Genomic DNA, 17,432 nt, shown 5'->3' on the forward strand with positions numbered 1-17,432 from the left:
TTATATGAAATCATCACATTGGACACCTTAAATATATAAAGTTTCTGTCAATTACACCTCAATAAAGCTGAAAAAGGATTTTTTTTTAATTCTTAAAAAAGCAAAAAACACCTTATACTTAACAGTACAATACTGAATACAGTCCCCCAATATCAAGACCAAGGTAAGGATATCTACTCTCACCACTCTTATTCAACACAAACGCTGGAAGTTCTAGTCAGTGCCATAAGGCAAGAAAAGGAAACCAAAGGTAAACAGACTGTCTCTATTTGTAGATGACATGACTGTCTACATAGAAAAATCCCATGAAATCTATAAAAACACTCCTAGAACTAATAAGAAGGTTCAGCAAGGTCACAGAATATAAACAAACATACAAAAATCAACTGTATCTCAATATACTAGCAATAAGCACAATAAATTAAAAATATAATATCACTTACAATGAAATGTTTAGGTACAAATCCACAAAAACATATATAAGACTTGTACGTTGAAACTACACAATGCTGATGAAAAAAATCAAAGATCTAAATAAATGGAGAGACATACCATGTTCACAGATTGGAAGACTCAACGTAAAAAAAGATGTCCATTCTCCCCAAATTGATATATAGGTTTATTGAAAGTCCTATTAAAATCTTAGCAAGACTTTTTGTAGATACGAACAAGATATTTCTAGAATTTATATTGAAAGGCAAAGGAACTAGAATAGCTGAAACAAAAAAAAAGACAAGTGAGAGTGGGAGGAATTATTCTACCAGAGAACCCAGAAATTGGCCCACAAAAACATACCCAAATTATTTCTGATAAAAATACAAAAACAGGGCTTCCCTGGTGGCGCAGTGGTTGGGAGTCTGCCTGCCGATGCAGGGGACACGGGTTCGTGCCCCAGTCCAGGAGGATCCCACATGCCGCGGAGCGGCTGGGCCCGTTGGTCATGGCCGCTGGGCCTGTGCGTCCGGGGCCTGTGCTCTGCAGCAGGAGAGGCCACAGCAGTGAGAGGCCCACGTACCGCAAAAAAAAAAAAAAAAAAAAACTATAAAAATACAAAACCAATTTATTTAAGGATAGACTTTTCAAGAAATGGTGCAGTTACCACTGGACATCCATAAGCAAATAAATGAACTTTGACCTAAAACTCACCTTATACCAAAATTAACTCAAAAATGGTTCATGACCTTAAATGTAAAATGTAAACGATAAAACTGGAAAAAAAAAAAAAAAGGAGAAAATCTTTGCACCCTAGGGTTAGACAAAGAATTCTTACACATAAAAGGAAAAACTGATAAATTGGGCTTCATCAAATTTTAAACCTTTGCTCTGCAAAAGCCCATGTGAAAATGATGAAAAAACAAGCTACAAACTAGCATAAGGTATCTGTAAATGACATACCCAATTAGGGATTCATATCTAGAATTTATAAAGAACTCTTAAAACTCTATAGTAAAAAAGAACAAACAATCCAATTAGAAAATGGACAAAAGTCATGAATACACATTTCACTGAAGATAAGGATGGCAAATAAGCATATGAAAAATGTTCAACATCATTAACCACTAGGGAAATGCAAATTAAAACCACACACCTATCAGAATGGCTAAAATTAAAAAGTAGTGAAAATACCAAGTGCTGCTTAGGATATGGAGAAACTGGATCACTCAAACATTGCTAGTGGGAATGTAAACTGGTGCAACTACTCTGGAAAAGTTTGGCAGTTTCTTAAAGAAAGTAAGCATGCAACTAACCACGTGCCCTGCAACTGCATTCCTAGGCATTTACCCCAGAGAAATGAAAACGATGTTTGCACAAAAACCTGTACACCAATGTTTATAGCAGTTTTATTTACAAAAGCCAAAAACTGGAAACAATCCAGATGTCCTTCAACAAGTGAACAGTTAAACTGTGGAACAACCATACATGGAATACTACTTAGCAATAAAAAAGAACAACCTATTGATACGTGCAACAACCTGGGTGAAGCTCCAGAGAACTGTGCTGAGTGAAAAAAGCCAATTCCAAAAGGTTGTATATTGTATGATTCTATTTATATAACATTCTTGAAATGATGAAATAACAGAAATGGAGAACAGATTAGCGTTTGCCTGTGATTAATGAGGTCAGAAGGAGAGGCACCTAGATATGGCTTTAAAGGGCAACATGGAGGATCCTTGTAGTGATGGAAATATTCAACTTGACTGAATCAATCTTATCCTGGTTGTGATACTGTACTATAGTTTTGGAAGATGTTACAATTAGAGGAAACTGGTAAAGGATACACATACAGACTACCTCTGTATTACTTCTTACAACAGAATGTGAATCTACAATCTCAAAGTAAAAATTTAATTTAAAAAAATCAACCCAGCCTCAGTTGCTACAACATCGTTTACATAGTTACAACTTAAAGGGTCTAACCTCTTTTAAAGGTATGACAGAGAAACTGTGAGATTTATTATTTTTTTCCTAATCTCTGTTTTGAAAATGCTAAATAAGAAGAATTTTATACAGTTGAGTCTCGCTGACTTAGCACACGGAAGTATCTGAACTTCTTTGAAGAAAGAGAACAGGAGTATGCATTTACATCTTGTCCCAGGACATTTTATTTACTTATTTAGAACTTAAACTACTTCCCATAAGAGATTATCATACCTTGGCACCATATAAATCTGAGTTCTTCATTAAAAATTCTGCTGATGTTCGTACTGTGACTCCTGTAGTTTCACACTGCAAAACACAGTTTTCCAATGTAGTCTTGCCACGGTGAATAACTATGATGAAAACATGCAATCAAATACTTTAAGTAATGTGTCTTTTCCAATAGTAGAAATGGCCTAGAGCTGATATTAGATACAGTCTAAATATTTCTCATTTAAACTCTGTTACTGGAATTATGAATTCATAATTTATAAAACAATGACTATTTTGAGTTATTTTCTATTGATAAAATCTAAAAGCAGCATTCTTAAAAAAGAATGACTTGCCCTCAGAAATGCAAAATCAAGTTAAAAAACACTTCTCATTACAAAAAAAATATCAGAAAGTAACTTTCATGACTATCTTAGAAGAGAGAAGAAAAGGAGGCCCAATTCAAAATAAGGGATACAAATCCCAGGAAATAAATACTATCACAATGTGAAGATAGCTGGTTTGAGTCCAGGGCTAAATCAAATACAAAGAACACAGACCACAATACTGGAATGTTTTAAAAGAAAAAAAATGATCACACAGAAACAAATATTAAACTAACAAATTTTCAAGAATACATTGAACTATTTTTCACTTTAGAGTAAGCTTCCTCAGTTGTCAAGCTATGTACATAAATAATTAATCCGCCTTGCATACTACTCAAGAGTGGTATTTTATTAAATTCTATCTTCCAGGGAAAGTACAGTTTTCCTTCAAAGTCTGGAACAAATAATAAATGAAATATTCAGATATTTACTTAAGATTCCTTCCACAGCATCATGCTGAACAAATTTTATGCTTGAGATTTTAATATCCGCACCCGTACAATCCACAAAAGTGTCTCCTTTGCCTCTCTTTTCTATCACAATATCATCTGGTAGACCATATCCTAAGGAAAAGAGCAAGAACATTTAAGATAGGTGAGGGGAAATGTCTAAACACAAAATTTCTATGATAGATTCCTCTATTTCAAATGACTCCAAATGATATCTGAGACCAGTTAATCCAGTTACATTTAAATAAAATCTAATTATCTCTCCACATATCTTGCTTAATTTTTACAAAGGTGTACAATTTTTAATAATAACTCCTCAATTTGCTTGCATATGAGGAAGACTACCCCCTATCAACCATCTCATACCAGTTTCAGCACTAAAGTCACTTACAAAACTGCTATTAAAAAAAACTAACAGAATGGCCATCATCAAAAAATCTATAAACAATAAATGCTGGAGAGGGTGTGGAGAAAAATGAACACTCTTGCACTGCTGGTGGGAATGTAAATTGATACAGCCACTATGGAGAACAGTATGGAAGTTCCTTAAAAAACTAAAAATAGAACTACCATATGACCTAGCAATCCCATTACTGGGCATATACCCTGAGAAAACCATAATTCAAAAAGAGTCATGTACCGCAATGTTCATTGCAGCACTATTTACAATAGCCAGGACATGGAAGCAACCTAAGTGTCCACTGACAGATGAATGGATAAAGATGTGGCACATATATATAATGGACTATTACTCAGCCATAAAAAGAAACGAAATTGAGTCATTTGTAGTGAGGTGTATGGACCTAGAGTCTGTCATACAGAGTGAAGTAAGTCAGAAAGAGAAAAACAAATATGGATGCTAACACATATATATGAAATCTAAAAAAAAAAAACAAAGCTTCTGAAGAACCCAGGGGCAGGACAGAAATAAAGATGCAGACATAGAGGATGGACTTGAGGACATGGGGAGGAGGGGGAAGGGTAAGCTGGGACCAAGTGAGAGAGTGGCATGGACATATATACACTACCAAATGTAAAATCGATAGTTAGTGGGAAGCAGCTGCATAGCACAGAGACACCAGCTCGGTGCTTTGTGACCACCTAGAGGGGTGGGATAGGGAGGGTGGGAGGGAGATGCAAGAGGGAGGAGATATGGGGATATATGTATACATATAGCTGATTCACTTTGTTATAAAGCAGAAACTAACACACCATTGTAGAGCAATTATACTCCAATAAAGATGTTAAAAAATAATAATAAATAAATAAGTTTAAAAAAATAGTAATAATCTAAGTACTCACAGCTGGGTCAGAGGGCTTTGAAGCGTTTAGCCCTACAAGTTTTTTATTTCCCAACTCTAAGATTCTATTATTCTATTGTAATTAGGTTTGAAAAAGCCTAGGCATTTCTCAAGATTTTCTAAATTTTATATTCTCTTAAACAGATTGACAAAATCTGACAAACTGACTTAGAACAGTTTTAGCTATTGGAAAGATAGGTCTACCTTGTTAACCAATAAAAAACTTTGTTCTCTACAAATCTTTTTTTTTTTTTTAACATCTTTATTGGGGTATAATTGCTTTACAATGGTGTGTTAGTTTCTGCTTTATAACAAAGTGAATCAATTATACATATACATATGTTCCCATATCTCTTCCCTCTTGCGTCTCCCTCCCTCCCACCCTCCCTATCCCACCCTCCCTATCCCACCCCTCCAGGCGGTCACAAAGCACCGAGCCGATATCCGTGTGCCCTGCGGCTGCTTCCCACTAGCTATCTACCTTACGTTTGTTAGTGTATATATGTCCACGCCTCTCAATCGCCCTGTCACAGCTCACCCTTCCCCCTCCCCATATCCTCAAGTCCGTTCTCCAGTAGGTCTGTGTCTTTATTCCTGTCTTACCCCTAGGTTCTTCGTGACATTTTTTTTTTCTTAAATTCCATATATATGTGTTAGCATACGGTATTTGTCTTTGTCTTTCTGACTTACTTCACTCTGTATGACAGACTCTAGGTCTATCCACCTCATTACAAATAGCTCAATTTCGTTTCTTTTTATGGCTGAGTAATATTCCGTTGTATATATGTGCCACATCTTCTTTATCCATTCATCCGATGATGGGCACTTAGGTTGTTTCCATGTCCTGGCTATTGTAAATAGAGCTGCAATGAACATTTTGGTACATGACTCTTCTTGAATTATGGTTTTCTCAGGGTATATGCCCAGTAGTGGGATCTACAAATCTTAATCAAACGAATAATACAGGTCAGACCTCTGAATGGGTTTATGAAAAACTGGAGTATCAGAAAACTAGAAAACCCTGCCTGACTTTTATCATAAAACAGAATCACATAGACAAAGCTTTAAGAAATAACTCTCACTGTCTAAAGTTGAGTCTTTGCTTGAGTAAATGAAAGCAGTGACAACATTAAACAGGCAAAGTCACTAAAGTTTTCTACACTTGAAGAGTACAGACAAGCCTTTGGGGACACTAGAGAATGCAAGAGGACTCCACACACAGGAATGCTACCAGTGGTGGATTCTGGATGATTAGATTGTGAGTAAATTTCTTTCCCGATTCTTTTTTTTTTTTTTTAATTTATATATTTATTTTTGGCTGCATTGGGTCTTCATTGCTGCGCATGGGCTTTCTCTAGTTGAGGCGAGCGGGGTCTACTCTTCGTTGTGGTGCACGGGCTTCTCACTGCGGTGGCCTCTCTTGTTGAAGAGCACGGGCTGTAGGTGCGTGGGCTTCAGTAGTTGCGGCACACGGGCTCAGTAGCTGTGGCTTGCAGGCCCTAGAGCGCAGGCTCAGTAGTTGTGGTGCATGGTCTTAGTTGCTCCATGGTATGTGGGATCTTCCCGGACCAGGGATTGAACCCATGTCCCCTGCATTGGCAGGCGGATTCTTAACCACTGCACCACCAGGAAAGTCCTTCCCTGATTCTTTTTATGTGTCTACCTGTACTTTGCACATTTTTATAATAGCTATGGCTTTCTATCATGTGAAAAATTAAAAATATAAAAAGGATGGCCATATTACATTATATAAACAAGTTATTACATAAACAAGTTACATAATCTTAGCAGTTTAAAACACAAAGCCCTCGCCTAACTGAATGGATTTTCTAAACAAGAAAGAAAAATCCTATTATAAGTACTGTTAATACCCTGCAAATAGCAGATACTCGATATATATCTCTTGTTGTAAGTGTCAGCTATAGATCAGAAAAGCTATCAGATAAGCTTTAATCTTACTCGTGAACAAGTACTCCATATATTCAGACTAGAGATATCATCTGATTCCCCAAATTCTCAGAAATGCCCTCTGTTCATAAATTTACAGTCATTCTTACACTTAACTATCAGAATTCTATGTTTATTTATGACATGTTGGCAATCACATTATAATTTCCTCAACAATCTAGGAAGAATGCTTATCCACCATATAATCTGTAATAGCAATGCTGTTTGCACTATGCCAAAAGAATGAAGTGTTTTTATTGCAGTGCTTTATCCTGCAGATGTTTATAAACACACATCTATTATATATCAAATACTGGAGAGGAAAAAGAACAAAAATTACACACATAAAACAAAAAAGGGGATGAGGTGGTGTACTAGTGAACAGCAGGAAATTAAATTCCCAGCCTTGCTTCCATTAAGAACTCTCGAAAAGAAAAAATTAAAGAACATAGCTTAAGCAGTTTGTGAACAGCTGCTCCAGTCCCAAAATGATATATGATTTTTTGCATGACAAGCTTTATTGCTAACTTGAAGCTCTTCTGGTAAATAGTTGAACAGGTGCATCTAAATTTGACACGCTATGCAAATACAAAGGACCAAGGTGAACTACTGTAAAGTAACCTAAATTTAGGAATCACTCTAAATGTACAATAAGATTTCAACTCCTAAAAAGTTATTTTTAGGACTTCCCTGGTGGTGCAGTGGTTAAGAATCCGCCTGCCAATGCAGGGGACACGGGTTTGATCCCTGGTCTGGGAAGATCCCACATGCCACGGAGCAATTAAGCCCGAGCGCCACAGCTACTGAGGCTGAGCTCTGGAGTTCACGAGCCACAACTACTGAGCACACCTACCACAACTGTTGAAGCCCATGCGCCTAGAGTCCGTGCTGCACAAGAGAAGCCACTGCAATGAGAAGCCCTCGCACGGCAACGAAGAGTAGCCCCCGCTCACCACAACTAGAGAAAGCCCGCGCCCAGCAACGAAGACCCAACACGCAGCCAAAAATTAAATAAATAAATAAAGTTATTTTTAAAAGACTCTTTCAACATTAATGTTCTCAAAAGTACACTTTAGAATTTGTGACATTCAACAAGCTTTTAAAGAATTAAGATAAAGATTTTGCATCTAATTTCAAGTTGTACCTATACCTTTCACAAAAGTAAGCTAAATTTAAAAAAAAAAAAGCACCAATATGTCCACAACATATATGAAATAAGAGGAAGCAACAAATTAAAAAATATTGCTTGGAATATTTTTTTTAATTCTAATAATGAATTTCCTTTTTACCAACCACCTATAATCTGGAATTATACTTCTTCCTAATGGTCTTTTTTTCTCTATGTTTTTGTCTTCCCAACATTTATAATGCCACAAAGAATCACACCTCATGTTGCTCAAACACTGAGTCAATAACCTGTACACTCCAAAAACCCTTAATGTTTCAAGGCAACTCATTTGAAATCAAATAGGTCGAAATCAAATTCTTGGAGCTTCAACAAGACCAGTGATTTACTGTTATCTTAAGCGTATCATGCACGAGAGTTTGGTTGTATGATCTTCCATACTCACCTTCTAACTCAATGGAGTCAGCGATGGAGAACGTACCATGTACCACGTAACGGCCAGGACAAACAATAACAGTGTCGCCCTCATAGCAGGCATTTATAGCAGACAACGGATCACTATGGAACTAGAAAACAACAACAACATATTGCAAATATATACCCCTCAAATGCAACCTGAGTATTACTCCAGGTGCCTTCATGTTTCATTTTCAAAAGGGAGCCAAAACTGCGTATGTAGGTATCTCCCTTGCTACTGCACTGTGCTCAGTGCCTCCTTTGCTACTGCACTGAGCTCAGTGCATGGTTGATAACTGACTAATACTGCAGAAAGGCGGTGCTCTCACTGCTTTCCATTTCACAGAAAACCAGCTCTGGGAAACTCCTAAAGACTGTTTGTAGAATTCAGGAAAGCCTGGGGTGAATCTGAAGAAAAAAAAGCCACCTGGAGCAAGAAACTCTCCTTTTACCTGAATTTCTATTTCTTCCTTACAAGGCTCTGGACAAAGCTTATCCCTGACCAGGGACTGCAGCAGACCAGTCGTCATGGTGGAGGAGACCACATGGGTGACCTTCTGGCCACTGGGACGGATGCCTTTTGCTTGTATATTAGAATTCTTCTGATAACCAAACACATATCTTAAAGAAACCAAACAGACCTGTCAGTTCTCAGTAACATAGCTGGTTAGAAAAGATGCCAACTAGTTGGGAAGAACAAAGATACACATACCTCAACAAAGGATTCTCAATGAGTTTTAGCTTTTGTTTCAACTGTTCAATCTCTGAATACAATTTTAACCCTTCCACCATGGAGATGTTTTCCTGCTCAGAATCAGAGTTACAATTTGACAAACTGCTTCTCAGATTTAAAAATTTCCTGTAACTCTCCTCACATTGAGTCAACAGATTTTGATAGTCAACAATAAGTCCTGAAGGAACTCGGTCTTCAAGAATGTCATAATGCCTGAAAGTTTAAAAGCAAATTGAAACCCACTGCCTTTCAGACACATTTTCCCATCATTAAGACACCCATTTAGTCCTCAAAGACCCCATAAGAAAAGTGTTTCATAGTATGTAACTCAGGAACATGTTAAGTCTTACTGAGTAGGTGAAAGCTATTGAAAGCTTTAAGGACCACTTCATTAAGGTCACTAACTTTTCTCTTTTGAGGAGTTGCTATTTTTTTTTTCCTTAGATCCAAGCATTTGTGTTTTTGAAACACTGAGAGTTCATGTTGCACAATTTGTAACCATTACTTAACAAGAAATTATTTTCTCATATATTAGATTCAAAATCTTAATAAGTGGGTGGCAGAGGGCAACCTGGAGGTAGGAGTGGTGAGGATAGTATCCCAAGTAGTTTCATAACAATGTTTAAGATTACATTTATAGGATCAAAAATTTTAAATGATTCAAATCATCTAGTCCTTCCCTATACTTATTTATTTTTAATTTAGTTTAGTGTTTTTTTTTTAATTTATTTGGCTGCATCAGGTCTTAGTTGAGGCACACGGGATCTTCGTTGCGGTATGTGGGATCTTTTGTTGCAGTGCATGGGCCTTTCGTTGCAGTGCGCAGGCTTCTCTCTATTTGTGGCGCAGGGGCTCTAGAGTGCGCGAGCTCAGTAGTTGCAGCACATGGGCTCTCTAGTTGTGGAACACGGGCTCCAGAGCGCGCGGGCTCAGTAGTTGTGGCACGCGGGCTCTCTAGCTGTGGCACATGGGCATGGTAGTTGTGGCACACTGGCTTAGTTGCCCCACGGTATGTGGGATCTTAGTTCCCCGACCAGGGATTGAAATCACATCCCCTGCATTAAAAGGCAGATTCTTAACCACTGGACTACCAGGGAAGTCCCCCTTCCCTGCATTTAAAGCACTATGGAGGGGACTTCCCTGATGGTTCAGTGGTTAAGACTCCACACTCCCAATGCAGGGGGCCCGGGTTTGATCCCTGGTCAGGGAACTAGACCCCACATGCCGCAACTAAGAGTTCGCATGCTGCAACTAAAGTTCTAACATGCCGCAACTAAGACCCAGTGCAGCCAAATAAATAAACAAAATATTAAATAAATAAATAAAGCACTATGGAGCAGAATTTGCTGAATATTCCCTCAGGAAGATTATTAGAGTATTTCAAAAACATAAGCCTTTGAGATTCTGAGAAAAAAATAAAGCTGTTATTACTAACCAGAGAGTGATTAAAACAAAATAACCTTGTATTGGACAACTGTGTTGGCACTTAAAGTTTATTATTAATTTATAAACCTTCTCAAATATATAGACAGAACAAAAAGTACTTCTAGATACAATAATTTATGAAGGTACAATCAAGTTAATGGATATGAAATTAATGGATCTGAAAGTAAACTGCAATATTATTGTCATTACCTGTCATTTTAAAATAATTGCTTTATTTCTCAGTTAAAAGCATACTGACTTAGGCCAGAGCTTCTTAACCTTGGCTGCTTATTAGAATCACTGGGGAACTTTTAAAAATACAGATGATCAGGTCCCCATCCAGACCAATTAAATTAGTCTCTAAAAGTAGAGGGGTATTTTTTAAAGTTCCCTGGGAATCCTAATGTGCAGCCAAGGTTGAGTACGATTGCCTTAGATAATGTCTTCTTAACTTCGTCACGCTCTAAATAAGACCTAAACAAATTTACATCAAGTTACAGTGAACATTTAAATAGTATTTAAGATGAATAGAAAATATTTTTTCCACTTTTCAAGTAAATGAATTAGGTGAAGCTTGAAAAGCAAGGATTTTGTCTGCTTTGGTTAATCCATACTCATTTAAAGATATTCTAGAAATCCACTTTGCAAACAGGAAATTGGGGGCCCAACCACTGACTGCTTGATCAGATCTACTAAGTTACAAAGATTAAGACTCAAATTTTAAAATTAGTTTCTTAGCATTTCCAATATCCATGCCAATCAGCTTATTTCTTCTCATTATAGTGATACTTCATAGTCTGAAAGTAATGAACCAACATCTGCGTCTCAGACCCATAAGCTCTGAAGCAGAGTGTTTTGAATTAGAAAGGAAAAATATTTACTTCACAGTGCAAAATCAAGACAATATGGTTTGATTCCCTTTAACTCTTGCCTGTGAATAGCTCTACTCCTGTCTTAGCCTAGGGACCTTTTAAAGAGTCTGCCTATATTTGATAACATTCCAGTTTCCCCATCAAGTACCATAGTTTCTTCTCCATAACTGAAAACAATTCCTCCCTTATGCTTTCCCATCTGCCAGTGATGTATAAGATATGTATGTAAATCATTTCTTGTTGTTTGAACATGTAAGACTGTCAAATCGGAATACAGTTATTTTCCAAGTAAAGATCAAATTTGCCAGATACATGATATTCATCCACCATTACATTTCCCTTCAATCAAAACCAATCATTGCTCTTTAAAAGCAAGTATATCAAAACTAGAAAATATGCAAGCTTATTGAAATTCTGGCATTTTACTGAATACACTATGAGAAAACAGGAAATGCATAATGGAAAAATTGGAAAGGCTAAATAGAAATCACAGCCAATTTATGAAAAGCTGAAATCAGACATACATAATTCTAAACCAGGTAGAACCAACCTTAACCAGACTTCTCACGTATTTTTTACTTATGATTTACTGTTTAAATGAAGAGAAACTTACTAAATCAAATTGGTTATACAGAAATGTAAAGGGTTACTGCCTTATCTTATGTAACCAAATCATCTTTCACACAGGGAAAAAAATTACCTTCTACAATTTTTTTTTCTTTTTTTGGCCTGCAAGGTCTAATTTTATTCTTATTGCAGCACTGCGTATTAAATTACTATGCACAAGTACCAAAAAGTTACCTGGTCTTATAGCACCATCTAGTGGAAGCCACATTTAACAAAGTCAGTGCAGGACAACTATTTGGGTTGCATGGTTAATTTGGGGTATTTTTTAAATGGAAGGGTTTTTCCCTACCAAAATATGATAAGTCAGTAGAATGTATTTAGGTATTTTGGAAATTTTTATTCACCATCAATATTAACTATTTAGTATTTTCATCTATTTATCAAATAAGATTTAAGGAAAAGAACTTGACAAAACATCCTGAGGTAAGTCTGTTTAGCCTGTTTTCCTGTAAGAACTTAAGAGTAAAGCCATGTCTTTAAAAGTACTCAAGAAAAAAAAAGTCTTCTATAATTCAATTAATTTCACTGTTCTTCAATTGTTTTTATTGAGTTTAGTAACGGGTTGTTTCTTTTTAACATATTAGCTCAATTAAGTTTTATTCAAATTTACAAGAGTGAGCTGTTAATTTACATGTTCTTGAATTCTCTGCTTTTAGATTCTAAAAACACTACAAGTAGGTTTATAAACACTAAAAGTAGGTTTCTCTGCACCTGTACAATTTTTATTTAATAACTTGTCAGTGGGTTATACTATTTGTATATCAGTCTGTTTCTATCTGTAGGAGTATATATACAGTATATACAAAACACAGGTGAAATTAAATCACAAATAGCTATTTTTTCCAACATGTACAAGGCCACTAATAAATACTTACAATCTCAATCGAGGTTCAACACATCTAACAAAATAATCATACTCATCCTCTTCTTCTTCATCCCAACTCCTCCAAATGTTCTGATAGAAAAACCTGGAAAGGAAATTAGTATCACTCAAATTCAATCACTGGCTTAAAATGTTAGGGTTTTGGAGGAATAAGAGTAAATCAAAACAAGTCTATCAAGTATGGTAGAGAAGATTGAATATTTGCTAGATTTGATAGTCATGGGTCACACATGAACTTCTTTGGATTGGCTAAAGAAGTTTTCTACACCATTGATTCTATTAGGACCTTCTTTTTATCAGATGAACTATTTATTGACCATCTGTAACTTGGTGGAAAGTAGTGCCATTTGTTAAGATAGAAAAGACTGGGAGAGAAACAAGTTTAGGGTTGAAAATAAAGAGTTCTGTTTTCACCATGTTCAGGTTGAGATGCCTATTTGAACTCCAAATGGATGATGTCAAGAGTGCAGATAAATATACAAGACCAGAGCTCAAGGAAAAGGTCAGGGCTAGAGACATAAATCTGGAAGTTGTCAGCATATTGATGGCATTAGAGCAATAGGTGAGATCATCCAGGGACATAAAATAAAGCAGTAGTTCTCAACCCTAGCTGCCCATTAGAGTCCCCTGGGAAGCTTTTAAAAATTGATTTTCAACCCTATTCCAGACCAATAAACCAGAATCTCTTGGGTGGAGGATGGGGGAGGGAGGGTGCAGGATCCATATTTTTTTAAAGCTCCCCAAAGTGATTTAACAAATTTTTCATCATGGAAAATTTCAAACATATACAAGAGCAAACATGAAAACATGAATACTATGTATCCATCACCAGCTTCAACAATTATCAACTCACAGGCAATCTTATTTCACCTCTACTCCACCCACTTACTTCTCTGCTCTCCTACCCCCACCATCCTGACACTGGATCATTTTAAAGCAAATTTCTGACATATCATATCACTCATAAATTTTCAGTATGTGCCTCTAAAATAAATCTTTATACAAAAAAAGTTTTAATTCCTTAATAACCAAGTATCCAGTCAGTGTTCAGTTTTCCCTAATTATCTCTTTTGTTGTTGCTGTTGTTGTTTTACAGTTGGCTTGCTCATCAGGGTCCAAACAAGGGTCAGCCATTGAATTTAATTAAATCACTTTTACTCTATAGATTATCCATCCCTCTTTTTCACCTTGCAATTTATTTAATAGTTTCCCACACTCTGAATTTTACTGATTGCTTCCCCATGGGGTCAGTTAACATGTCCTTCTGTTTCCTTTATTTCTAGTAAACTGATAGTAAGGACTAGGGACTTGATCGTCTTTAGGAAAGACTTTTTGGCAAGAATACTTCAAGGGAGGTATAATGTAGCTTCATCACCAAGCACATGATACCTGGTCATCTCTTTTGATGTTGAGCTTAAGAATGATCAGTGGATTCAGATATTGTCAGCCTGATTTATCTGCCACAAAGTTCCCTATCAGGTTTTCACCAATGGCTGTAGCAGCCATTGATGATCACTGCCTGAAACCTCTACTTTATTATGGGTTGCAAAATACTGATATTCTCATCTTATCATTCTTTCTTCATGTAGTAGTTGGAATACTCCTATAAAGAAAATTTCCAGGAGATTCTAATGTGCTTTCAAAGCTGACTAGAGAGAGAGAAGTGTAGATAGCCTAGGCCTGAGCCCTGGGTAACTTCAACATTCTAAAGTTTGAGCACGAGAGGAAAGAGCTGGCCAAGATTATTTAAGAAAGCAAGCCCATGACACACTATCATAAAGTGGTGTCCCAGAAACTGGAAGAGAGTAGAGTATGTTAAGAAGGTAGGAATGATCAAATAATTAGAATGTGACCAAAAGGTGAAGGTAAGATGAGATCAGAGGAGTGACGACTGGATATGAGAATATGAGTGACCTTAAGCACAATTTCAATGGTACTGTAGGAGTAGAAGCATTAGTGGAACGCCAGGAAGTACAGACGATATAACTGTCAAAAAGTTGAAAAGGAAGGAGCAGTGAAAATGAAGCCATCTCTTAATTCTTATAGATTAGACTGTCATTCTCTTCACCCTCTAGAGTCCATCTCTCAAAAACAAACCAAAAAAAAAACAAACCTGAGCATGCCTTTACTCAACCAAAAAACTCTGCTGGCTCCTTGCTGTCCTCAGAACAAAGTCCAAATTCCTGAGCTTGGTGATATTACATGGACTCACAGTCCACCTCTAGAGCACCTCTCTTGCCTCAGAGACCCTGTGTGCAAACTACCAATTTCACAAGCTCTTTCAAAGCCGCTGTGACATGCTGGTCAGACTGCCTTCCACCTTTTCCACCTGGTAAGCTTATATTTACACTTCATGACCCAGCTCAAATATCCTCACCAGTTCAGTACCAGGCATTCACATTTCATTCACATCTGCACCTCCTCCGGTGTTTATTCTCTCAATACAGAAACTTGGGAGTCAGCCTTGACTTCTTCCATATCCACTCTACCACCAAGTCTTAGTTAGCCATCCTACTTTCTCAATAAGCCTAATCTGTACTCTCCATATCTCCACCCTAGTCCACTCTGCCTCTTAACTGATCTCTCTACCCCTTCCCCCTCCATTTACTTTCTACACAGCAGCCAGAACAAACCTTTTAAAACACAAAGCTGATCATATTCATCCTTGATTGAAAACCCTTCAGCGGTTTCCCACTGCTCTTAAAGACAAAAATTGTCCATTGGCTGACAAATCCCTGCATCTTCGGACCCTTGACAACCTCTAAGCTGGTTTCCAAGTCTCTTCCATTACTGTCTATGTTCTAACCATGTTGGCCCTCCGGCTCCTTAAACTCACTGAGTTCCTGAACCTGTTCCCTCCCCTAAACTGCCACAACCACTTTCACCTAGCCAACCCTTCAGACCCAAGTTCAAATACCATTTCCTCAGGAAATAACCGTATTACAGCAACCTGACCTAGTCTTAGAACACTCTGTAATCCCTCACAGCACTCACTGCAGTTTCCAATTGTACACATATCTTTATGTGATTATTTCATCAAGGTTCATCTCCCACCTTTAGACTGATGTCTCCCTGGTGATGGTGATTGTGTCTGTTTTGTGCACCAGTCAAATCTCACCCTCAGCTCAGGACCTGGCACTGAAATACTTACTGAATAAAATGAACAAATGAAAACCCTCATAATTTGACCTTTTCTGGACACTGACCAGAATCTGAACCCTCACCTCAAAATAAAGAATAATTTAGCCAGGCTCGCCTTCAAATAATACTATTACTAATTCCAGATACTCGTCTTTCTATCAACTTCTATACCCATAAGAGATTAGCTCCCTGATTCCTAATTTCCTAAACTCATCAATTATCCCTTTACCTTCATATGCCTCAACTGACAGATTTTTTAAGTTAGAGAAACATAAGAGAGTTATTTTGGTTCTAGACATAAGCCAGTTCTTTAGATTTATATTGTTTGGCCTAATATGGAATACCTACAGTCCTTGCATTGTATGCAAGTCCAATGTCCTTGCATACAATTTGAAATTTTCTATGAAATGTCAGAAGCAGGGCCCAAGACACTCTGCTTCTTTGTAGAGTATCAAATTAAGCTCAGCAAAACCAGGTTCACTCACTAACGGTATAGAAACTGGAAAGTACTTTTTGAACTACAAAACACCAAGCAACATTATTAACATGACCTTTATATTATCCAATCTTCCAGTTCATGGAGGAATATAAGTCCTTTTTTTTTTTTTCTGGCGGTACGCGGGCCTCTCACTGCTGTGGCCTCTCCCATTGCGGAGCACAGGCTCCGGATGCGCAGGCTCAGTGGCCACGGCTCACGGGCCTAGCCGCTCCGCAGCATGTGGGATCCTCCCGGACCGGGGCACAAACCCGTGTCCCCTGCATCGGCAGGCGGACTCTCAACCACTGCGCCACCAGGGAAGCCCCTAAGTCCATATTTAATTAGCCAAAAATAAGCCTTCCTTAGTAAATATACTTATAAAAAGAAGATTCAAAAGAACTATCTGTATTCGGAACTATCTGACAAAAAAGTTATCTGAAAAACTAAAAGAAGCATACCTATTAATGGAAGTGGAAACCGACTAAGCCAAAAAAGGTTGAAAGGCATGCACATACCCCCTAAGGATCCTGGAAGTGGCCTGACAAAACACATTCTTTGGCCAGACATATCCTTGAAAACACTGTATGTCAGGCTTATCAGTGCACAAGTGATGGTATACCACCTTCTTTACCTTCTTTCCTTTCCTCTTATGTTCAAGTACATCAACTATAGCCTTAGCATCCAGAACTTTTAAGACAGTTTCTAAATATATACAAACCAAATTTTAAAGTCCCCTATCTTTTGTTAACATTTGGGGACACTGAGAGAAGGCTATACAGGAATCCCTAGTACTACTTTTCTCAAATTTTCTGTAAGTCTGAAATTACCTCAAATTGAAAATTTTGAACATTGAAAACATTTTTTTAATTTTAAAAAGTTTCCACTGTCTTTGGATATTTTTAAATATTGCAGTGACCAAGTTTACAGTTTGAGTTTTAAATCTAGGTATAATACAGACCAGAATTACTGCATTTCATCCA

The 17,432-nt window shown here is 37.2% G+C and overlaps 1 protein-coding gene across 3 annotated transcripts in view; it reads right to left on the bottom strand.

The window, feature by feature from the left end:
- Window positions 1-17,432, bottom strand: part of SHCBP1 (SHC binding and spindle associated 1) — a 37,680-nt gene that overhangs the window by 14,453 nt on the left and 5,795 nt on the right. For 2 of the 3 annotated variants that reach the window (XM_065898842.1, XM_065898843.1), the window contains exons 5-10: window positions 12,826-12,918; window positions 9,006-9,239; window positions 8,746-8,914; window positions 8,283-8,403; window positions 3,446-3,577; window positions 2,653-2,771 (exon numbers count right to left, since the gene is read on the bottom strand). In XM_065898842.1, coding sequence (XP_065754914.1) covers window positions 2,653-2,771; window positions 3,446-3,577; window positions 8,283-8,403; window positions 8,746-8,914; window positions 9,006-9,239; window positions 12,826-12,918 — 868 coding nt within the window. The remainder of the gene's footprint in view (window positions 1-2,652; window positions 2,772-3,445; window positions 3,578-8,282; window positions 8,404-8,745; window positions 8,915-9,005; window positions 9,240-12,825; window positions 12,919-17,432) is intronic. The other variant, XM_065898844.1, reaches the window with a different exon arrangement.

The sequence above is a fragment of the Phocoena phocoena genome, chromosome 20, assembly GCF_963924675.1.
Source record: "Phocoena phocoena chromosome 20, mPhoPho1.1, whole genome shotgun sequence".
NCBI lineage: Eukaryota > Metazoa > Chordata > Mammalia > Artiodactyla > Phocoenidae > Phocoena > Phocoena phocoena.